Below are 25269 nucleotides of genomic sequence, written 5' to 3'. Positions count from 1 at the left end.
AACTTTATATGGACACTAAAATTTAAATTTCAGGTAATTGTCATGTGTTAAGAAATATTCTTCTTTTGATTTTGCCCCCCAACCATTTCAAAATATAAAACCATTCCCTGTTCCTGGTCAGTACAAGTCAGGCAGCAGGCTAGAATTGGCCCACGGGCTGTGGTTTGCTGACTCTTCATCTAATCCATATGTTTATTCTTTCAGTCACTTTTGCATTCATTCATTTAGGAAATATTCGTTTACTGGCTCTTTTAGGTACTGTGAGTGCAGTATGAGATAGACATATTAAGGCAGAATCTTCTGCATTCGATTGAACTTGTTGAGTTCAAAGACTTTTTTTTTTTTTTTTAAGATTTCATTTATTTGTCAGAGAGAGAGCACAAGCAGGCAGCGTGGCAGGCAGAGGCAGAGAAGCAGGCTCCCGCTGAGCAAGGAGCCTGATGCATGACTCGATCCCAGGCCCCTGGGATCATGACCTGAGCGGAAGGCAGCCGCCTAACCGACTGAGCCATCCAGGCGCCCAAGACTTTCTATTCCATCTCTGTCCCTGAAGAATAGTATATTTCTTGGTCATTTTGAGATGAAGTAGTGAAGATTGAAGATTGAACAAGGAATAAGCTATTAAATCTTAGCTAATCATTTCTCCTGTGACTGTGATTATGTTATCTTGAGTGTGAGAGACAAATGCTACCTTAACACAGTGATAATTTTTTTTTTAAGATTTTATTTATTTATTTGACAGAAAGAGAGATCACAAGTAGGCAGAGAGGCAGTCCGAGAGAGAGGAGGAAGCAGGCTTTCCGCTGAGCAGAGAGCCCGATGCAGGGCTTGATCCCAGGACCCTGGGACCATGACCTAAGCCAAAGGCAGAGGCTTTAACCCACTGAGCCACCCAGGCACCCTTCACAGTGATAAATTTTAACAGATTGTTTTGGAAAGACCTGTATTGAATCTAGATGTGAGGGTAAAGTATATGTTTTGGAAAGACCTTTATTGAATCTAGATGTGAGGGTAAAGTATACATTTTGTCTGTTTTGTTGATGACAGCACTATTAAAAGTGATAAGCTTTGAGGTATATTCTGTAATGAATTTTCTACATAGTTTTTGGTATGAACGTTTTAGTTAACATTTAACTTTTATAATACTATCTTGGGGTAGATGGGTGAACTATAGGGGAGGGGAAGCTTTAACTAAATGGAAATTTCCTATCATTTGGATGTGCCTGATGACATTATTTATATCCTGCAAATGGTGTATTTTTAAGGATTAAAACCTTGGGTTGAGTTATAACATACTGAGTAATTCTTTTACTCAGAGATTAACTAACTTGTTTCTTACTTAGCACTTTGCACTTATGTGGTTTTTCAAGGTTGTAGGGTACCTTAAAATACTTGTTACCTCACCTAATTTTAATCATGACAATGTGATACATGCTTATTTTCTCTCTATAGGCGAGATAAACTTTGGATTTGCATGGAGTTTTGTGGAGGTGGTTCTTTACAGGATATTTATCATGGTAAGACAAAAGTTATGTTTTATACACATTAAGTAGAATTTCTTAAAATATAGTTATTTACTATATTAAAGCATTAATGCTGTTTGGAGGAAAGTTTGTTTTATTATTGTTATTTAGGTACGTAAAAGAATTTAAGATCTTATGGATGAAAGGAACATTTGTATTATAAGTTGCAAAATTATGTGCAGTTGAACTATTAGCTAATTCTGAAGAAGACATTATATATGGTTAGTTCAAAATTCCAAACTCAGATTTGTAAGAAACATGTAAAGGCCTTGATGGTTAAGCCAAAAGAATATCCAGTTAATACATGAGTAGTATTAATACAAAGATAATTGATTTTGCTCTCATGTATTCAAGAAACATCAATTAAATTGTTGACCTTTTTAAATACTAGATTCTGGGGAATTAAAATTATTAAAGCCTTTTTTATTGAGATTTCAGTGGAGTATGTAAGAAAGATTTGTAAAGTACAGTAACTGTTTACGGTCTTTCCTTTCTCTCTCTGTCCCATTCTGCTTCTGTGAATGAGTTATTGTCACAGACTGCAGAGTAGGTATATTCTTTTACTGGAGCTGTGCTTTTTGATTAATGTAAAATAAAATACTGTTTTAATAAGTCATATGTCAATTTTACCAGAAAATATTTTGGAAAATTTTTTCATTTTTCTTGATATGGGATTTGGGCTCACATTTTCCCATTAGGGCCTCTTAAGTAATTTTGGGGCTGATGGTAATAAAGCAGTTGTTAAAAGACTATTTGGACAGGAATTTTACTGTCTTTGTTTACTTCACTTTACTGTATGTATCTTCTTGGTGTAGATTTTACTTAACCATAAAGATTGACATAATAGTATTAAAGTACTACTAACTACAGCTGGAATGAGAAAAAGGAAATGATAGATTTTCTGGAATTGTTTTCGAAAGCTTAATGAAGAAAATGGGCTTTTAATTGGTCTTTAAAAGATACATAAACTCTGGGTAGAAAGAAGAGGTAGAAGTGCGTCCTAGGATATGAAACAGCAGTACAGTGCTGTGAAGGTGTGACACGTGAGATTACTTTCATTGGTGTAGGGTCTGTATTTGAGGAATAGGGTCAGATACAGAGAGCCGTGAAAGCCAGGTGGGAGAGCATGGGAACATTTCTGCTTTATAAAAAGTTACTTCATTTCTGAGAATATTTTTTTTAAGTATGGCTGTTCTTTATATTTGAGAATTTTTTTTATTAATGACATTTTGATTTCAAAGATTCAGTGAAAATTGAGAAATACTTGGCATTATTTTGCATTGCAGGACATATACAGTATTTATGGAAGCTATTCAAAAAGCTATTTCCCTTTTTTGTTTTAGTTGGGACTAAATTTATCTACTATTTTTTCTCATACTTATTCATTTAATTTCCTTTGTCCTGAAGTTTTTTTCAGTTGGGTCTTCTAGGGGTGCACTCTCAGTCTTTGACCCTCATTCTTCAGTCATAGGTTAAGTGGGGCATAGACCGATATTTTTCTGTCTGCATTTTGAAGATATTAGACCTGTGTCCTCCAGCTTCTATAGTTGTTGGTATCTTCTGTCACTCTAACTACGTATTAGTCCTTTTCAGGTAATCTTCCTTTCTAATCGATTTTAAGATTTTTTTTTTTCCCTCTTAAATTTCAGGTGTTTTTAGTATCTAAACATGGATTTACATTTACTTCTCTTGCTTAGGACTTAAAGTGCTTATCAGAAAGGATTTAATTTATTCATCAAGCCTGGACAGTTATCAATTATTATCTCTTAAAATCTTTTTTGATCTCTCCTTTTAGAATGTCAGATATACATTAGATTTTCTTTGTGTCTCTAAAACTCAACTATATATTTTGCACTTTTCAATCCCTCAGTAGAGCACTGAAGATTCACATAACCATCTTATATTTCACTGATTTTACAGCTGTGTTTAGTACATCCATTAGGTTTTAATTTTTGGTGACTGTATTTCTCATTTCTAGAAAGTATTTGGTTCTATTTTAAGTCTCCCTTCATTTTATATTTGTGTCTTACTCTCTTATAATATTTCATTACTTCTTGTACATTTTTAGTTTTTTTTTTAAAAGATTTTATTTATTTATTTGACAGAGATCACAAGTAGACAGAGAGGCAGGCAGAGAGAGAGGGAGGAAGCAGGCTCCCTGCTGAGCAGAGAGCCTGATGCAGGGCTCGATCCCAGGACCCTGAGATCATGACCTGAGCCAAAGGCAGAGGCTTAACCCACTGAGCCACCCAGGTGCCCCTACATCTTTAGTTTTTAAGCATACCTTTCTTCAGTCTTTCTCAGATTGTTAAGTAATTCCATCAGATATATATACTTGCTTTGAGGTGTCTGGTTCTGCTTTCTTCATGAATAAGAAAGAAGACCAGTTTTTTGTTACAGAAATATTTTTGTCATGATTGTTGTCATTCCATTTCAACTGAATGTTGGAAGTAGCAAAGTAATATAAGTTTATTAGTCTTGATTTATTTATACTGATCAGCTGCTGGGTCAATGGAAGAAAAGATAATTTTACAACACCCTGGATATTCTCAAATATCTGTCATTCTGTCATACTGTCATTCTGTCATACTGTCATTCTGTGGGAGTAGTGTACTAACTTGGGTTACCTCACCTAGTGACAGAGAAGTTCTTCTTTTCTAATAACCCTAATGCTTGTGGGATTTTGCTTTTTTATATGTGTAATACAAAGCATATTTTGATCTGTCATGCAAAATTTGCAAAGCCTGCTTTTTTCTGTTATTTCTGCTTTCTTTTTTTTAACTTCTGCTTTCTGAAATATCACTAAACCAATTTTTATAATTTGTTTTACTGCTCTTATATCCATCACTCCATAGGATTTTTTAAAAATTTAAATCTTCTTACAAGAGGGAACTGTATTAGTTGTCTATTGCTATATAACAAATGATCCCAAAATTTAGCAGCTTAAAACAGCAAATACTATGTCCCAGTTTCTGAGGGTCAAGAATTCAAGAATGGTTTAGTTGGGCAAGTCTAGCTCAAATTCTCTCATAAACTTGCAGGCTTCACTATTAACTGGGACGCCAACCCTCTGCGGGCTTGGGTAGGGCTCAGGAATTCACTTTCACCTTGATTCACTTAACATGGCTTTTGGCAGAAAGCTTCATTCAGGTGCATGGCTCTTGGCAGGTATCGGTTTTTTACTATGTGGATCTGGCCATAGGACAGCTTGAGTGTCTTCACGATATGGCAGCTGGCATCCCCAGGCATGCAGTCTCCGAGAGCAAAGAAGAAGCCGTAAAGCCTTTATGATGTAGTCGCAGAAGTTGTATACGGTCCCTTCAGCCATATTTTGTTCTTTAGAAGCAAATCATTTCTGTCCAGCGCATACTCAGGGAATTAAGTTCTAACACTTGAGGTGGAAACTATCAAAGCATTCATGGACATGTTTTAAATTACCACAGGTGTGTGAAGGGGATACATTTTGAATTTATATTTTTACATGAGTTTCTTCTCTCCTTTTGTTTACTTTTTCTTTGAAGAACTAACATTGGAACCTTTCATTGTTCCATTATAATGCAATTTTTTCTCTATTTTCCATTGAACATTTTCCCTCTGTTTAATATTGTTCTTTTGACAGTTTTCCACATTCTTTTATGTCATTCGTGGTGAATTTCTTCCCACTTATTTAATAATTTTGAATTCTCAGATCATTTTCAGTAGGAATACCATATGGCTTTTGAGAATGGGTTCTTCCACGGTGGTGGTTATGGTGGTTTTTTCTTTCTGTCATCCCAAGACCCCAGTGTATCCAGTATATTTGAACCCTAAACCTGAGTCAAGAGGCCTGTGGTGACAGAATCTGGAAGATATTTTTCCCTATCTGGATCCTGTCCATGATACAAAATCCTTGGTCTTCTTTTCCTTTCTACCCTTTTAAGGTGAAGATGTAGCCCTTTGAAGGTTCTGGTTTTATGGGCATATTTGTTTTAACTGTTCCTCTACAGATCAGTGGCCTTTTCTTCTGTTCTGTTCCCCATGTAGGGGATAAAACTAAAGCGCCAGCTTACCAAGATTGACCTTTTCTTTAGAGATAGCTAGAATATTTCACATTTTTACCATTCTGATTTTCATTTCCCTTTTTGTTTTTGGCTCCTGGGAAAGTCTCTAATTTTTTAACATAGCTAGGCATTTAAAAGCTTATTTAAAATATTCTTTTCTGTCATTTCTAGGTATTGTTTTCAGGGTGTTTGCCATATTGTGGAAACAGAAATAGAAAGGAGGCCCATCTTACTGAATGAGAAGGGCTTACAAACCACAAGAATTAGTTATATGACTTATCTTCAGACATTTAAACCCAGACTTGTCCTTAAGAAAATCTAAGTGAAATAGATTTCTCTCTTACACAATTGTAAAATACAACAAATACCCCCCAAATAAACATTTTTTGAAGAGGTTACTATCTAGCAAAAGATTCCATCGTTGGAATTTAATTCAATTTTTAGAATAGTCTCTCCCACCTAATGTGGAGAGACTTCATTCTGAAGTGGTTTAGTATGGAAAAAGAGAAAACTACTTAAATGTCTTCAGTAGTGGATAGATGCAGAGAGATATTGTTTAAATATTATGATTGAGTTCTGTGTATTGATACAGCAAATTGTCAGTGGTAAGTCAAAAAAGGTTTTAGAATTGTATGTGTACTATGATTCCATTCATATTCTTCTGGGAGATCTATACATACATTATTTAAAATATGTCTCTACATAAAATTATCTGGTAGGCTATAGGCCAAATTATTGATATTGCCTATTATTGAGTAATAGTATGGGTAAGGAAGAGACCTTTACTTTCCAAACTTGTCTATCGATTGGATTTTTATAGTGAACATACTAATTTTATAGCTATAAAGCTAATAACCTTAGGGGAAAAAATACTGACTTAAAACTAGCTGTAATGCAGGGTGCCTGGGTGGCTCAGTTGGTTAAACATCCGACTTTTGATTTTGGCACAGGTCATGATCCCAGGATTGTGAGATCAACCCCTGCTTCAGGCTCTGTGCTGGGTATGGAGCCTACTTAAGATTCTCTCTCTCCCTCTCCCTCTGCCCCCTCCTTTCTAAAACAATTATTTATTTATTTGAGAGAAAGTGAGTGAGAGAAAGCACAGACGGGGAGTGAGAAGCAGACTCCCTGATGAGCAGAGAGCCTGACATGGGTCTCAGTCCCAGGACCCTGGGATCATGACCTGAGCCGAAGGCAGATGCTTAACTGACCGAGCCACCCAGGCCCCCTCTGTTCACCCTTCTTTAAAAAAAATAAAACAAAACTAGCCTTAATACATGCATTACATATAAATTTTAGAAAAGTTTAATAAAAACTAGCTAGCTAAGCCTCTTTTCCATGATTTATTTCTTTAAACATTTAAAAGGTAATATTGATCAGTGAGGTGCAAAAATGATAATATAATTAATTTCAGAGACTGCTTCAGTCCTTTATTCATTCCACAGCATTTATTTAGCAGCTTTCCCATGCCAGGCACTGTTCTAAACACTGGGGCTACAACAGTGAGAAAAATCAGATTTAAAAAATCCTGCCCTCATGGAGCTTACATTTTACCACAGTTGTTTAGGTATATCAAAGCTATTGCTTAGTGGAACCTGTAAGACTTCATCATTTACTGAAAAATGTGCTTTGGCTAAATTCATTGATACTAATTTTCTTCTCTTATAGTAACAGGACCTCTGTCAGAACTGCAAATTGCATATGTTAGCAGAGAAACACTACAGGTAAGTCCAGTGCAAATTAAAAAGTATCATTCTTTATTGGATTCAGTGTTTAATTATTGTGCATTATCTGTTAAGTAAAGGTTGAGCATTCTAGTTCGATAAACTCTTGGATTTTAACATATTTTTAATTGTTTGTGTAGTAAACTAAAATTATATTTGCAGATAAACACTATAAACCCTTAGTGTGATAATATGACCTTCTAAAATTTAAGTGCTCTGGATTTGTTATTTTATATTTTTATATTCCTCTTAATACCAAAGAAAGGCTTGAAAATTAAGCACTCTTACAGGAATTGAAACTTTCTAATACTAACTGCATTTATACTTTTTAAATGTTCTTTCAGACTATTTGCAGAGTTTAGTGGAAAGTATTTGTCTCTAGAAGATTAGTGGTTCCTGCTGAGCTTTGCCTTTTTCATTTTCTTGATTCTTTTGTCTTTTTAGGCTATTTCAGTAAAATAATGATTACTACTAGACCTTCTGTAATGAGTAAATAAAAAGCAGAAACTGCTTTTTATTTCATTAATTCCATTAATCACTTTACATCCCGAAATATGCTCTGTAGTAAAGTCTTATTAATTTTTGTGTTTTGTTTTTTGAAACTCCAGGGATTATACTATCTTCACAGTAAAGGAAAAATGCACAGAGATATAAAGGTATACATCATATGTTTAACCTAATGGCATCTCTCGTTTTTAAATACTCGGCTCAAACTGTTATTGTCTTAATCTCTTTGATGAATTTCTTACCTGAAATATGTCACTATAATAAAATTGAGTGTTACTTTTAAGAGTTTTATTACTTTTTTTTTTTTTAAAGATTTTATTTATTTGTCAGAGAGAGAGCAGAAGCACAAAGAGCTGCAGGCAGAGCAGGCAGAGGGGGAAGCAGGCCCCCCGCTGAGCAGGGAGCCCGATGCGGGACTCGATCCCAGGGTCCTGGCTGAAGGCAGACGCTCAACCAACCGAGCCACCCAGGCATCCCGAGTTTTATTACTTTTCTGTAGCAGCTTTATTGAGATACAATTCACATACCATAAAATTTACCCTTTTAAAGTATACATTTGTGGATTAGTGTTATAATAACCCGGATTAGTTTATCTGTAGTTACTTTTTTGTAAAAAGCAGTTTAGGTCGTCTGCTTCCATTAAGTTAGGGTTTTTAGAACATATCATGCTTCAAATATTATAGTAAAATTTGGAGGTCTTAAAGAACTATCATTAGTAATGTCTCAAAATGGATAAATTCAACTGTACCATTTTCCGATGGTCTTTGATTTAACTGGCAGAGGAGAGCAGGTGCACTGGATATGCTGGGGTTAGCTCTGTGGTAAATTTGGTGCTCTGGCAGGACTCCTGAAGTTATTTCTAAACATTCTGCAGTCTTCCCAACTTAGTATTTTCTCCTTTCATTTATTTTTCTTTTACCTTCTTCCTTGTTCATCTTTTCTTCTACTTCTTTCCCCTTTTTGTTTTCTGAAGTTTTCTTTGACATAAAGGTCAAAGGGGGGCGGGTATCCTGTTGCTCTTTGAGTCCCTGAAAGCTATGGACCCTCTTCTCAGAAAATGTCCTTATGCCCAGCCTTCATATTTTGCATAAAATTTCAGTGGACTGTCAGATCAGCTGCTGAGATCCTTTACTTTAAGTATTTTTTATAAGCCACTTAAAAGACATAAGCAAAGAGCTTTGGAGTTCATAGGGAGAAGAGATCATAACATAAGTAAATCAAGAAAGGTACTGTGTCATCAGCACCTAGATGATCTGGAAAGTCTGATAGATTTTTGTCAGAAGTGGAGGTTGGAGTGCCTTCCAAGCAGAGGGAACAGTGAAGCAAAGATACCGATGTCAGAAAGTGTGGGGTCATAAAAAGGGAGCATAAAAGTGTGGGGAGCATAAAAGCTTTACCGTTTTATTGAAGAGAACGTGTGAGAGTAACAGGAGATGGGCTTGGCTCCATTACACGAAGGGTTGTGTGCTGAACTTCAGAGTTTGTGCCTAACTGGGGAGATTCAGCCCATCACCATTATTTCCACCCCGGTCTAAGCCACTGAGTTATTCTTTCTCACCAGCACTTTTCCAGCAGCCTTCCAGGTGCTCTGCTTGAATGTTTCTATAGTCACTCCTCCAGCTTGCAACCAGAGTGATCTTTTTATTTTTATTTATTCATTTGTGTATTTATTTATTTTTAAAGATTTTATTTGTTTGATAAAAAGAGAGAGAAATTGAGAGAGAGATAAATAAATAGAGAGAGAAAGAGCCAGAGAGCACAAGCAGAGGGAATGGCACAGAGAGAGGGAGAAGCAGGCTCTGCACTGAGAGGGGAGCTGGATGCGGGGCTTGATCCCAGGACCCCGGGATCGTGACCTGAGCTGAAGGGAGACACTTAACCATCTGAACCACCCAGGCACCCCCAGAGTGATCTTTTTATTTATTTTTTTTTAAAGATTTTATTTATTTATTTGATAGAGAGAAAGATCACAAGTAGGCAGAGAGGCAGGCAGAGAGAGAGGAAGGGAAGCAGGCCCCCTGCTGAGCAGATAGCCCGATGTGGGGCTCGATCCCAGGACTCCGGGATCATGACCCGAGCCGAAGGCAGAGGCTTTAACCCACTGAGCCACCCAGGCACCCCAGAGTGATCTTTTTAAATCACAGCTCATCACTCTTCTGTTTATAAACCACCTTGGCTTCATACCATACTGAGTGTAAAATCAAGATTTTTTTTTTTTTTTTTTTAAACTATACAACCCTGTAAGGTTATCCATGATCTGGCCCCTGCTTTTCTCTTTGACCTCATCTCACGCCTCTCCATTTCACTCATTCTGTTTCAGCCACACTAAACTTGATGTTTTTGGAATATGTATTCTGGCACCAAGGCTTTGTGTTTGCTGTATCCTCTTCCTGGAATGTTTTTCTCCCAGATTTTGGCATGGCTCTGCACCCTCTCTTCATCCAGATCTCTGCTCAGATACCACGGTCTTTAAAGTACTTATCTCTTCCTGCCTTTGAATCATTGCTTGTGTCCATTCGTTCATGTGTGTGTGTATTCATTTTTAGATTTTCTTTCTCTCCTATTCAGTGTAAACTTCACGAGAGCTGGAACTTTTATTTTTTACTGTATTTGTTACTACAACCCTAGAGCTTAAAATAGCAGTTGGTTGCTCAGGGAGGAAGGAAAGGAAGGGTGGAAGGAAAGGAGCTTCAAAGGCCATAGATGCATGTGTTGTGATATAGACTATAATAGGAAAATTTACCTGGAGCTGGGGAGAGACCAAACTGAGCACTGTGGCAGACATCTAGGTAGCTGGGGCCCAGATCAAGTTAAAATCCGTGCTGTATCGTCGGTTAAGTGCCCAACTCCTGATTTTGGCTCAGATCATGATCTCAGGGTTGTGAGGTTAAGCCCCATACCAGGCCCTGCTCTGGGCCTGGAGCCTGCTTAAGATTCTCTCTCTCTCTCTGCCCCTGCCCCCTCCTCCCTCTTAAAAAAAAAAGCTCCTCGCTGTAGTTCTTTGTCCCTCCTTTTTCTTGTTTCTCCCATTATTCCATAGGGCTGCAGTAATATCAGGTGCTGCAGTCTTACATTATGGTTTCCTCTTTTTTTTGGATGGAAAAGGGTTTCCTAGTATTTTTCGTTTAAGCCTATAATTACGTGATTGATTTGATTAAAGAGCCTGCTTGCTTTCGCTTGTTCATTTAAAAGTTATAGGAAAGGCAAAAAATAAAATTTAAAAAGGCTGTACATCTTGGGACACAGTATTTCTACCTCTTCTAAAAGCTTTGAGCTTATTGAAGTGGTTACTTGGGCTCGGGTCAGGAAGTAGGAGTAGCTAAAGTGCGACTAGGTCATTGTAATGGGAAAACACTGAGTTATTTCCTCTCTGTGTAGGGAAAAGCCCAGATCTTACCTACTGTGTGCTTCTTTCCTGAGTCTACTTTACTTCCTCACACAGAACACTTCACTTCTGACACTTTTGGTCACCAAACATGTGGTGGTTTCCCCCACAACAAGCAGTTCTCTGTGACACCAGCTGGGTGTCCATACCATTTAACTCAATTCTGACACTGTTTCCTGGATGTAGCATCAGATCCCACAGATACGGGCTTAGTCCCACAGGACTGTCCCTTCTCCCATCACACACACACACAAACACACACCCTCCAGATAATAGGTTGCAAGCCCAGGTTATCAGCTGTGCTTCTGAGCATCTGGCTGTATAGCTCAGCGGTTCCAAAGACCCCCTTCCTGGGTTCAATTAATTTGTTAGAGTGGCTCACAGAACTCAGGAAATTGTATACATTTACCAGTTTATTAAAGGATTTGGTAAGAGATACCAGTGAACATCCAGATGGGAGCGATGCATAGGGCAAGGTAAGGGTTGTGGAGATTCCATTCCTTCTCCAGACATGACCCTCTCCTAGGACCTTCACCAACCTGGAAGCTCTCTAAACCCCATTTTATGGAGGCTTCCTCTTTAGGCATGATCAGTCATTAACTCCATTTTCAGCTCCTCTCCCTTCTCAGGAGATTGTGGGGCAGGGCTGAATATTCCAAGCTTCTAATCATGGCTTGGTCTTTCCGGTGACCATCCCTTATCCAGGAGCTGTCCAGGAGCCCACTCATAGTTGCTTCATTAGAACAAGAAGACACTCCCGTCACCCCCTGAAATTATAAGTGGTTCAAGAGCACTGTATCAAGAACCAGGGTCTGAGATCATATATTAGAACAAAAGATGCTCCTAGTGCTCTTGTCACTTCAGAACTTACTAGGGTTTCCAGAGGGCCATGCCAGAAACTGGGGGGAGAAACCAGTCTATATTTTCTGTTCTCTCACAGTCATGTAGACGGTGACATTTTGATTTGGTGGGCCCGTGGCTAGTTGTTTATCTTCTGAACAGGCCTAAACGGTGGGCAGACATGTTAAGATAGACAGCCCCATGTACTAAGCAGCAAGGTTCAGTCTTACAGACCAGCACCATTTCATCAATGATCAATTCCTATGAAGGGAAATTTGTGGATTTTTTGAACAGAAATAACAAGTTTAAAATGTAATAGAAGGAAGTGAAAATGCCAATATAAGGTCACATTTTAGTGCAGTCACAGTGTTTAATCAGTAAGAAAATAACATTTAGATGAAAAATAATACATGATTTTTATTATAACATTCATATTGTGTTAATAGCAGCCTTTTGCAAGGTGGAAATTTTGTAAGAATAGTCAGATTGACTAAAATGTGGATGGTAAGTTTTCCTGTGAATATAATGATGTGTAACACTTTAGTTGGGGATACTTTAAACTTTTAAGTATTTCTAGGTCTAAGGCTGCTACTTGTGTTTATTTTAAATATGAAATTGGGTCTATTATATGTTGTGTCTGAAAAAATGTTTCTTACTTTAAAATGTTCTCACTTTGAAGGGAGCTAACATTCTGTTAACGGATAATGGTCATGTAAAATTGGGTAAGTAAATTAAAATTTTGTCATTTGTTCCAATTTATTCAAGAACATAATAAGTTTGTATTTTGCTTGCTAGGACTAGGTTTTTCCCTCAGCATTTCTGTATTTTTAGGTGAAAATCTCATTGCGGGGCATATGTAACCTCTCTTTATCTGGTTCCTTTTCCCTTAAACGGGGATAAAGTCTGATCTTCACATATGACAGATTTGTTGTAAAGATACAATAAAATAATAATTCTTTAGAGATCCTTTTACCTATAACCTGAGGAATGTGACTTTTAGTAAGAATAATCTGTACAGAATTACCTTGTGACCAAAAAACAAGGTAAACAAACCAATCCAAAAAATCAATTGCACCAGCAATCCTACATCCTTTACATTAGCTTAAAATAAAATACAGTATTACTTATATAAGAATGTAATACCGATGTTGGTTGTTGCTTTATTTCAAACTGTACCTTTTGTTTTGTAACTTTTGATTATGACTGAAATAGAGTTTAAACCCTAAATAAGTTTGAAAGTTTAAGACTGCAAACATGTATAGTATAGTAGTTTTTATAAATAAGATCATAGCTGTTACGTGTTAAATGAAGTATTTAATAAATAAGAAAGTTATTTTGAATTACATATTACTATAAGATAAATCAGAAATTTTAAAAACACAAAACTGTTTTGAACTGTAGCCTGCAATACAACTAATCAGATTTAAACGTATATGGCTGAAAATTAACATGTAATAAAAATTTTCCAAACCTCCTCTAAAGATGAAAAAAGCATTTATCTTAACTATTGATGGCTTAGTGAACAGTTTCTGTCAGCAGTTTAATATTTTGTGTTAATATTATGTGCCTTCCTGGCTAACATCCTATATAGATCTTGGTTAATAAGGACTTAGAAATGACCGTTAAAAACTAGAAAATATTTAGAACTCAGCATACTGAAAGAATAGCAACAAATTCTACATAAAAACAGATTTCCTGATAGTGATTGGTGTTGGTATTAGAATGTATTGCTGAGGTGAGAGTTTGTAGAATATTCTGTTTGGATGTCTTTTCAAGCTAGGGTAGATTTGCCAGTAGATTATTAGTTTGTTTGATGTCAGTCATCATGAATGTGGCAGGAAGTGAATGGAATATATTACTACTTACCATCCCTTCCAGTGATTTTCCTTGAATTTTAGGTCCTGGGAATTTGAAGTTACATTATTAAATGTGGCAGCTTAAATTTTTTCAGCTGTCTGTTTCTCATCAAAATCATTTGATCTTGACTTATTGTCATTTGATTCATGCAGGGATATACGGGAATATATTTGGCTGTGATACAAACTGACTACTTTGTGATATTTTAGTGCTAACCCATAAAAGTTAAAAATTTTAATGTGATGTTTAAGAATATCTCATTTCTATGAAATTAGTTTAATGAAAAGAATTATTAAAAGTTATTTCTCATGTTACCATAAATAGTTTTACTTTCCCTCAGCTTTCTTTTCTAAATGTTTCTTATTTTTTTAATAGCTGATTTTGGAGTATCTGCACAGATTACAGCTACAATTGCCAAACGGAAGTCTTTCATTGGTACACCATATTGGTAATTGTATTTTAATTGACATTTTAACTCTTTGTTACTCTATCATTATTGAGTACAGCATCTATTGAAAAAAAAATAGACTGGCCAAAATTTTTAGCACTAAAACAGATTAAGACTGGCCAAAATTTTTAGGACTAAAACAGATTAAGAAGATAATCGGTAGCTTAAGCAATTTAGGCATGTACACTTGTAGATGGATTACACAACCAAGGAATATTTTATCATGTTTATTTTCATTAAGAACAAAAGGCTTTAAAAAGATGGACAATGGCTTTCGGGAACCTTGATACAAAGGAACTCTCACTGACTCTCTGGGGTCCAGCATGGTTTTTACACATACTTAGTAAATGTTTGTTGAACTGATTTCCAACTCCAGCTTCAGAGATTAAAAGCTAATGTTATTTCTTTTCTAAGAAAGTAAGAACTATCTTGGGAGCTTGTGAAATTGTGAATTAGGCAAAGTAAATTTTGGGACAATTCTCACATTTCATCTCTCTCTGTAGTATCATGTCTTTACCACATGAACTCTAGGGATTTAGAACAGAATGGAATCTCTTGTCCAAAGTGACTAAGGTTGGCAGTTACTCAGTTAATAAAAAATGTCTGTTCAGTGGCACATCTCAAAATTTAATACATATATACCTTAAACATTTTATTTTAATTTAAGGTATATGAGTGCACTTTTTTTTCTTTGCCATGGGACCTTTTCTTTGGCTCACTAATTAGAGTTCTGTCTTAATAATATAAACAATACCCACGATGCCTCAGCTGTATTTCCTGGGTTGTGTTTCTCTAAAATGCAGTGAGAACTTGGACGTATAAAGCATGTGACTTTTTTTTAAGTCCGATGTATGAGGTATAAATTCAGCCTTATTCCGTATGCAGTTCTCTCAAGGTTGAGAAACTTGTATACTGTGGTAGTGAGAAATACTACCATAATCAATATAAAAGATAGGTTTCCAGCATCCAAGGAAGTGTTCTTTCGTCCCCTTTTAGTAAATTCTGTTCCCTCGTCCCTAGCCTCTGTCAACACCCAGTGTGATTTCTGTCTCTCTAGTTTTGCCTTTTCCCCGAATGTCATACAAACGGAATTACACAGTCTGTAGCCTTCCTAGTCTTTTGCAGTTGTCATATTCTTTACCTAATTTGCCAGGTCATCTGGTTTTGTCTTTAGAAACTTGTCTTTAACAGGGTTTTTGGAAGCATTCACTTTAATTTTCATAACTCTTTTCAACTTCATAACAAACCAGTTTTTTATAACAAATATTATTATTTATTGTATTATATAACACATATATATATTATATATATATAAAATGTAATGAATAAACAGACTCAGAGATGAACTCAGTTGACAGTGGTAAGCATACAGCCTAACTGGCAGAAGTAGAAGTACAGCAGCTGGACAATTTTACTTATATTTTATAGAGGAATGGAGAACATCATCTAACATGGCAAGCCAGGCATATCAGCTTTATGCACTTTGATTCTCTGCAAGTGCATTTCCCCCCAGCAAGCTGGGATCTAGCCAGCAATAATAGGAAAGCGGGAATGATAGCTGTCAGTAGTCAGAAAGATAGTTGCATATCATCTTAAGTTAGAGAGAACCTCTCAATTCACCGTTGTTCTAGCTTGCCATCACTACACAGCTGTGAAGTAATAACTGATATACTTTAAAATTACTTTTCTTATAATAATTTGAATATTTTTAAGAAGTACTTTAGGATTAGAAAGATCTTAAGAACAAGCACCTTGAAAACTAAAGGGTTGGGGTGTGTGTGTGTGTGTGTGTGTGTGTGTGTGTGTGTGTGTGTGTGTAATTTCACTGACTTATCTGACTTGCCTGAAATCATACTAGGAAGACAGATGTGTATTTGTTACTTATTTAAATCATTCTTCTGATATTAAGAGTTGGTTATTTTAAAAAAAAATTTTTTTTGAAGATTTTATTCATTTATCTGTGAAAGAATGAGTGAGAGAGAGCATGAGAGAGGAGAAAGTCAGAGAAGCAGACTCCCCAAGGAGCTGGGAGCCAGATACGGGACTCGATCCTGGAAGTCCAGGATCATGACCCGAGCCCCAGTAGCTCAACCAACTGAGCCACCCAGGCGCCCCAAGAGTTGGTTATTTTTAAAACTGTTGTTTAGGATTTAAAATATTTATATTTGAGAATTAGTATGATAATTTAAATCAGTCAAATACAAATTTATAGAAATACAATTAGAATAAGACTATATAGGAAAGTTAAAAAAAAAGAAAACTAAGTTTGGGTCACTTTCCTTTAAATAAATACAGCTTTAAAAAGCAAACACTCATTTTTATAATTTCCACCATTATAATAAAACTGAAAAACTGCCAATTAACTTTATAGTAAATATGAATTAAGTACTAAATTAAGATTATTGATGCCCCAATAAATAGTTTTGGTCACATGAAAACAGAGGCCAGATTGCAATTTGTTGGTGTAAGTAGGTAGAGCTAAAAATTGTAGAACATTTATTGCAAGGTGTTATTTCTCTGTAAAATTCTGCAGAATTGTACAAAGGAAGTGATGGAGATATGGACAAATATGGGATGTGTTGCTATATTATAATTGGCAAAGTTTTATAAACCTTTATAGTTAGTATAGCAAAGTAACCAAGGAGTCACCAGTAGGGTCTTGGGGTGGAGAATCTTACAAAGTCAAGATCTTGGAAGAGATCTTTGATATACTACATATTTTTCAGATATCAGGGCCTAAATAGGCCTTAGCTTAGTTTCAAGTGCTTCTGATGGGAATATGAAAGAAAATACAATAAATAGAAGTTGTTTTTTATTTTCTTTTTTTTCTCTCCTGGAATATTTCCTTCAGGATGGCACCAGAAGTCGCAGCTGTTGAAAGGAAAGGGGGTTACAATCAGCTCTGCGATCTCTGGGCAGTAGGAATCACTGCCATAGAACTAGCTGAGCTTCAGCCGCCTATGTTTGATTTACACCCAATGAGGTCAGTGTGTCATAATTGAAGAACTCTATACTCAGATTAAGGGTAATCCCCTCCCCCTGCCCAGTATTTGTTACATCATGAACAAATAATATTCTTAGTCTTGCTCTACGTTATTAGTAGTAATAGTATTATTTAATAGTAATAGATTTATATTACATATTAAGATGTGAAATCTTAAAATGCTGTGTAATTTGTTGTTGATTTTTCAGAGCATTATTTCTAATGACAAAAAGTAATTTCCAGCCTCCTAAACTAAAGGATAAAATGAAGTGGTAAGTATTTTTGTGTTATTTACTTTATAATCATGAGTAAAAAAAAGAAATAAAACTTAAAATTCTGTAATTTTCAAAATTTCTTAGGTCAAATAGTTTTCATCATTTCGTGAAAATGGCACTTACCAAAAATCCAAAAAAAAGACCTACTGCTGAAAAGTTATTACAGGTATTATTTTTGCCCTGAAATACGCCTTTTTTCAAAAAATAAAATGTTTACTTAGATTTCTAATGAGTGTTTTGTATTATGTTACTTTTATAGCACCCATTTGTCACACAACCTTTGACACGATCTTTGGCAATTGAACTTTTGGATAAAGTGAATAATCCGGATCATTCCACTTACCATGATTTTGATGATGATGATCCTGAGGTAGGAATTGTCTTTATCAACTAGTATATTTAACACATATGTATATAGGTATGCGCATCTCAATCAGTTTTTTGAAGTTCCGGGTCTAGTTTAAATGAAAATCTCCTAAGGAAATAATTCAGTCTTTGACTCAGCCTCTCTTAGGGAAGTCATGTGCAGGGGTTTTCTTACTGGCTTCTTATAGGTGACTGTTTTCTGAAATGGCAAAGCACGATCATCTAATCCACTTGGTGAAATTACTATAGTTATTTCAAAGTAGTCATTTCAGATTATGTTGCCAAATGAATCGTCCACTATAAGAGAGAACACAAATGGGAAGCACTTAAACCAGATGTTAGAATATACTCAAAATTTCAGTTCGGTTTTCCTCTTTTAAAAAATATCCTTGTACAGTACCTGATGAATTATTAGTAGTTAATAGAAAGTATAGGATTGCTCTTGTTAGTGACTAAAACCCTAATTATCCACTATGGAAATGTTTAAAAATAAGCCAGTATAGTTGTTAGAGAGTAACTAATAACAGAAGCATTGATATCAAAGGAAGCCTCTCTTCTGTTGGCATATTTACAATTCCTAGCTTAGCTAGTAATGGTGGCACCTAACATAAACTTAGTAAATGTGACATGGCAGAATTTTGTTTTTGGGTGTGTAACTGCTGTGGATAGCCTTGACCCTGCCTCACAGGCTTTTTGGAAGGTACTTAAAATGGTATAAATTTCATTGATGGTACTGCGGGAATGATAGCTGTCAGTAGTCAGACAGATAGTTGCACATCATCTTAAGTCAGAGAGAACCTATCAATTCACCATTGTTCTAGCTTGCCATCACTACACAGCCGTAATTAAATGAGCTATCTGCCCCTTTTGTTCAAGGTTTGTAAGAGTTTGAAAACAAATGAGAATGAATGTGTTTCGGGTTTTTTTGCAAAAAAACGTGTATAGATTATTTACTTGATAGAATTTTCTTCTCCTACATGTTTATCCATTTACTATGAACAGCATTCTAAGATTTAATAATTTTACAATTATCCATTTAAGCTGGGAAAGTAAAACATGAAGAATTACTGATCTTATAATAAGAAAAAATTATTTTTGTTGTTTGCTTACTTTTGTTTCTTAAAAACTTGGGTTTTATAAACTCTTCTCCCATCATTCAACATATAGGCAGTCCTCAGTTTGCATGGTGACACAGGACTGGAGAAATGACCCTGTAAGCTGAGACACCCTGCAAAGTGATCCTAATCTAATCAGCAGGGGAAACCACAGTTGTTCTGTGACTTTAAAAAATTTTTGTCAAAATATTAAAAATTCTCTTACTGTCAGTTTTAAATGTATAAGGAAGGTGAAAAAAATAGTAAAACTAATGTTTACCTAGTGCACTGTTACTTAAAATATTAGAACCAGTGAGAATGAATGTGTTTCGTTTTTTTGCAAAAAAACTTCTATAGATTATTTACTTGATAGTAAATGGATTAACATGTAGAGAAGAAAATTCTATGAACAGCATTCTAAGATTTAATAATTTTACAATTAACCATTTAAGCTGGGAAAGTAAAACTGTTCTCATAGGCAGTCGTAGATTTTATTCATGTTCACTGATGATAGTAATCTGTGTGACTAACCTGACATGATACCTATTTTTGCTACTATATATTGTGATCAGAAGTACAGGGGTTTTTCCCCAGCTCTCCTTCTAATTCGCTGAGCACCCTAATTTTGAGTCTCAGTGTTCTGATCTATAAAATGAAGAATAGTACTAGGTTCATAAGTTAATTTTGAGGACAAAATAAGCTCAGGTATATGAAAGCGCTTTGTAAACTACGAATCACTGTATGTGTCAAGTTTACATACTTCCGTTTTGAAATGACTTTTGCTACTACTTTTCTACGTCAGTATTTTCAGTATTTGGGTCTTTTAGATTCATATTTATTTCCTGAGATGTGCCTATACTGAGAATAACTTGGGTCTTGTTCTTGATCTGCCTTTCGAATCTGATCATTTGAGCTCAAGTGTTTATGAATTACGTTTTCCACGAAGATATGCCTAAGAGTGTATCTCCTTCAAAGGTAATAACTTCAAGGGAAGCGTTTCACACGCAGAAAAAAAACCTGTTTGGTACATGAGATAGATGCTGGCATCACCTCTTAAGGTGAGATCTTAAAGTGTATGGGATGGAGCTTCAGAGGCTTTACAGATAGGGCCCCTTGTGCTCCCCAAAAGATTGGAGGAATGTCTGTGATATAGCAGTGAGAACTCATCACCGCTCCACCTCTTCCCCCCCCAGCCCGAATGTTTCTCTCTGAGTGTGGCGATACACAGAGATTTTAATACAGTGAAAGGAAAGAATATAGAGCACTACTCCTACAAGGAAAAAAAAACATAAAGGGGTGAAAATTATGTTTACTAAGTAAAAGGACCACAGATCACAAATACCTTTAGCATCAATTCATTTTATTTATCTCATTATTTTTGGTAAAAGAACTTGAGGCAGATTTTTTTAATTAAAACAGTTCTGTTGTGCAGCAAGGAAAGCTGCAGCTTTTGAACCACTGTTGAATTATTGAAACACTCAATTTTATATATTTATATATATTCAACTCAGAGAACATTTATTGGGAAATTGCTGTGGACAAAATATATCCATAATCTTAGAAGCTCCCAGTTTATAGTTGCCTCTTTCTGAGGGAAAAAAAAAAATCACAGATTCATTATATTTTGTCCCATTTTTGTATAAAATGGAGTATCTCTTTCACATTTGAGTAATTTTGTGGATCAGGCTGTGACTTGATTGTCAAATGCCACATGTCATTGATTTTGGTCTTTCCTAGCCTCTTGTTGCTGTACCGCATAGAATTCACTCAACAAGTAGAAATGTAAGAGAAGAAAAAACACGCTCGGAGATAAACTGTAAGTATATACTATACACACTTCGTAATTTAACAATGAGAAATAAGATTTCAAGTTGTAATTTAGTTACAGTTATTTTTGCTTCATTTTCTTCCGATTAGTCTTTCTTAGTAAACCTTTTTAAATGTAGAGTTTAATTAAGGCAGAAAGAATTTCCTTTACCTTGTTCCCTGGGGAATTTTGGCAAGAGAGAGGATGTGGGATGTATTTATGTTGTTACAGTCTGGGAGGAGGAATAAAATTCCTCGACCAGGCAGGACAGGATAATCGAGGCAATGCCTCTTAAACTGGTGGGTGTGTGACTAACCTAGAGAGCTTGTGGAAGTAGAGTTTCCCATTCCGTGGATCTGTGGCTGGGCTTGAGGTCCTTCACTTTGCACAAGCTCCCGAGTTCTGTAGGTGTTTATGGTTCCAGGGCCACACTTTGAATAGCAAGGAGAGGTGTAGAGATCTGCAAACTGGCTCAGCATCTGAATGACCTGAGCACCTTTAAAAGTGGGTTTCCAGCCCCACTTTTCCATAGATCCTGATTCACTGGGTCTTGAGTCAGCCCAGGAATCTTTTAAAAGAGCCCCCCAGGTATTTCTTATGGACACCCTTGTTATGGGCCCACTGAGACCATTCATTTACATGGAATCTGTACTGTCAACCAGCCAGTGAAAACTCTGCCAGCGGGAATCTGCAATACTAGTGCCTAAACTTCTTTTTTCTTCTTGGAAGCATTAATTCTCTGTGACTTAGAATGCTAATTTAGTGCAATGAGGCTTCTGGTAACAGTTTTCCATGGGTTAAAGATTTATCCTGAGAGACCTGATATCCAGAATGACTAGTGAAGTTAGGCAGTATGGTAACTTAAGATAACTACTGGAAAGAAACTTTTCCCAATTTTTAGCCAGGTTAGTAATGATAATAGTACGTTTCATACTTTATGATGAAGCCATCTCTTTGTCTGAAAAGCTAAATAAGTAGTGGCAGACACTATCACCATTTAATAGAAAAAAAAAATGCAGAGATGCAGAGATTTGCCTGTGAGATGAAGTCATACACCACGTTAACAGCAAGCCTGGGATCTCTCAACTTCCAGCTCAGTTGTCTTTCACTAACACTGCTATGTTTCAGAAACCACTTCATCGTAGCTTGTGGATTTTATACTGCAGATCCTTTGCAGATTTTCCATTGAAACTTTGGCTGGACCATACACTTGTGTATTAAATTCTTAGAAAAGCTTTGTGCTGGTGCTACTTGAAAATGCTCTTAAAAGAAAGAAACTCTTAACTGAGGGTTGCTGGGGAGAGGTGGGTAAGGAGAGGGTGGTTGGGTTATGGACATTGGGGAAGGTATGTGCTATGGTGAATGCTGTGAAGTGTGTAAACCTGGCGATTCATAGACCTATACCCCTGGGGCTAACAATACATTATATGTTAATAAAAAATTAAAAAATTAAAAAATTAAAAAAAAAAAAAGGAAAGAAACTCTTGAAAGAAAATACCTTGCATTGTACAAAAAGCCCAGAACTGGGATTTGGTACTTGTTTGCCAGCAGTTGGTTGTGTGAATATATATAAGATTACCTTTTAGGGCGCCTGAGTGGCTCAGCGGGTTAAAGCCTCTGCCTTCAGGTCTGGTCATGATCCCAGGGTCCTGGGATCGAGCCCCACATCGGGCTCTCTGCTCGGCAGGGAGCCTGCTCCCCCCCGCCCCCCACCTACTTGTGATCTCTGTCTGGCAAATAAAAAAATAAAATCTTGGGACGCCTGGGTGGCTCAGTTGGTTAAGCAGCTGCCTTCGGCTCAGGTCAGGATCCCAGCGTCCTGGGATCGAGTCCCACATCGGGCTCCTTGCTCAGCAGGGAGCCTGCTTCTCCCTCTGCCTCTGCCTACCATTCTGTCTGCCTGCACTCGCTCTCTCTCCCTCTCTCTCTGACAAATAAATAAAATCTTTAAAAAAAAAAAAATAAATAAATAAAATCTTAAAAAAAAAAAGAAAGATTACCTTTTAAAGCTCCATCTGAAGCCAGATGATTTAAATTTGCTAATTTCCCTCCAAACATATTTTTCTGAAAATGACAACCTTAGTATATAACACACACACACACACCCACACACACACACACACACAATTATGTAGTTATATGACCCATATATATAAGCATTTCCTGTTTTCTAATATACAAAAAGCAATTACAGGATGTCTTTATCAGGGACGCCTGGGTGGCTCAGTTGGTTGGACGACTGCCTTTGGCTCAGGTCGTGATCCCGGAGTCCCGGGATCGAGTCCCGCATTGGGCTCCCGGCTCCGCGGGGAGTCTCCTTCTCTCTCTGACCTTCTCCTCGCTCATGATCTCTCTCACTGTCTCTCTCTCAAATAAATAAATAGAATCTTAAAAAAAAAAAAAAAGATGTCTTTATCATTTCTTTAATAATACAGATGGTGATCAGAGATATCTATGTTGTTGATTTAGAAAACTTTTTATTTTCAGTACTAATGAAAATCTAATATAAAATACTTTTATCTTGTTATCCAGTTCTTTAAAAAAAATTATATTATCGGGCTCTTTATTCCAAAGGGCAGTTCTTTCTGAATCATTCTTTACAAATTTGTATTAGTGATTCTCAGCTTCTAACTGCATAGGCCTGAATAGGCTACATGAAACTAGATGCCAGTACTCCTGTTTTTCTGAGATTCTGATATGCCCTTCCTTTGGTGGGAGCAGGTAAAGTGTGGTAGACCTCTTCCCTTTCCCCCTATTTGCCAGTAAGCAAGGTGTCATGTCCCTCTAGTGTGTTGTGGTAGCAACCACCACTTTTAATAATTTATGAGTTTGATATTTGAGGCTTTTAAATCTTATACATATTCTAATATCTGCTTTCTTAGAATATTTTATGATTTTTATGTGAGATGTGATAGAATAGTTAATGTTGTTAACTGTAAAGACAGGCTTTGGAAAAATTATTTTGATAATGTTTTAATGTTCACAGTTACTTGGTATCTCCATGCAACCAAGGTTTTCTCCTTATTAAACTAAATGGTGTTTAGGCAACATTCATCTGAAAATGGACACATTTGCAGAAAAGGTGTCATTCTTTCCCTTTTGGGAATCCTCTCTGCCTTCAGTCAAATATGATAAGTAAAAACTTGCTTTAAGAAATACATGTGGGGGGGGCGCCTGGGTGGCTCAGTGGGTTAAGCCGCTGCCTTCGGCTCAGGTCATGATCTCAGGGTCCTGGGATCGAGTTCCGCATCGGGCTCTCTGCTCAGCGGGGAGCCTGCTTCCCTCTCTCTCTCTCTCTCTGCCTGACTCTCCGTCTACTTGTGCTCTCTCTCTGTCAAATAAATAAATAAAATCTTTAAAAAAAAAAAATACATGTGGGGGGGCCCCTGGGTGGCTCAGTGGGTTAAAGCCTCTGCTTTCGGCTCAGGTCATGATCCCAGGGTCCTGGGATCGAGCCCCGCATTGAGCTCTCTGCTCAGCAAGGAGCCTGCTTTCCTTCCTCTCTCTCTGCCTGCCTCTCTGCCTACCTGTGATCTCTGTCAAATAAATTAAAAAAAAAAAAAAAAAAAAAAATACATGTGGGGAAAGCAGCCCTGTTCACACTGTTCACATGTGATAGTAACACAAGGCAGGTAGATCCACTAACTATCCTCATGCAACTTTATTATAGATTTAATTTTCCTAATTGATGACAAATGTAGGTAAAGGCTGTTCACTAGGCTTCTGTCAAGGTGAAATATGTATATTAATTTTAATACCTTACCAAAAGTTACCTTATGGTCCTTGTTGTATGATTGTGTATGGACAGGTATGAAGAATCCACTATTGAAGAAGCCTCATTTGGAAGCGATAGGCCATCACTCTGCCATATTCATTTGGTCACATAGACCAGCCCTGGTCATGTGGGAAGGCACTACACACATTTATGAACACCAGGAGGGCAGGAATCATTAGAGGCCATCTTGAAGGCTGGCTTCCAAAAGTACTCTGCCTCATTTGCTGTCTACCCACCTAAATCCCCGAGTTTAGATTGCCTTTAGTTAGTGCTGGGTCACAGTAAAGTAGCAAGTTAGATCCTAACTGTAATTTTGCTAATCATCTATTTTTTTTTTTCTTTTCTTTTTACTATGGAAGAGGTCTAGAATTAACAGATTAAGCTTTAATATCCTACCTAGACTTTATTGGGCTTTTTTCAGCCAACAGATTTTTCATTTAAATCTTTGGATTGTAATCACTGTATGATAGATGATAAAATTAAATATTTTGCCATAGAGTAACTTAAAAGTATTACATCTTTAAGAACATAGATACAGATCATGGCTTTACTTCTTTTCTTTTTTAGTTGGCCAGGTAAAATTTGATCCACCCTTAAGGAAGGAAACAGAACCACATCATGAACTTGTAAGTAGTGTAGTCTTGG

At 36.5% G+C, this 25269-nt stretch overlaps 1 protein-coding gene across 2 annotated transcripts in view; it reads left to right on the top strand.

The window, feature by feature from the left end:
• LOC111158411 (mitogen-activated protein kinase kinase kinase kinase 3) overlaps positions 1-25269 on the top strand; it is a 199121-nt gene that overhangs the window by 119177 nt on the left and 54675 nt on the right. For both annotated transcript variants that reach the window (XM_022520409.1, XM_022520408.1), the window contains exons 4-14: positions 1453-1517; positions 7232-7287; positions 7896-7943; positions 12699-12741; positions 14252-14324; positions 17176-17307; positions 17517-17579; positions 17667-17748; positions 17842-17952; positions 20780-20858; positions 25192-25250. In XM_022520409.1, the coding sequence (XP_022376117.1) occupies positions 1453-1517; positions 7232-7287; positions 7896-7943; positions 12699-12741; positions 14252-14324; positions 17176-17307; positions 17517-17579; positions 17667-17748; positions 17842-17952; positions 20780-20858; positions 25192-25250 (811 nt within the window). The remainder of the gene's footprint in view (positions 1-1452; positions 1518-7231; positions 7288-7895; positions 7944-12698; positions 12742-14251; positions 14325-17175; positions 17308-17516; positions 17580-17666; positions 17749-17841; positions 17953-20779; positions 20859-25191; positions 25251-25269) is intronic.

The sequence above is a fragment of the Enhydra lutris genome, unplaced genomic scaffold (assembly GCF_002288905.1).
Source record: "Enhydra lutris kenyoni isolate GAN:26980312 unplaced genomic scaffold, ASM228890v2 scaffoldscaffold59, whole genome shotgun sequence".
NCBI lineage: Eukaryota > Metazoa > Chordata > Mammalia > Carnivora > Mustelidae > Enhydra > Enhydra lutris.
Note: the sequence above shows the minus strand (reverse complement) of the source record. Positions and strands in the feature narration are given on the sequence as shown.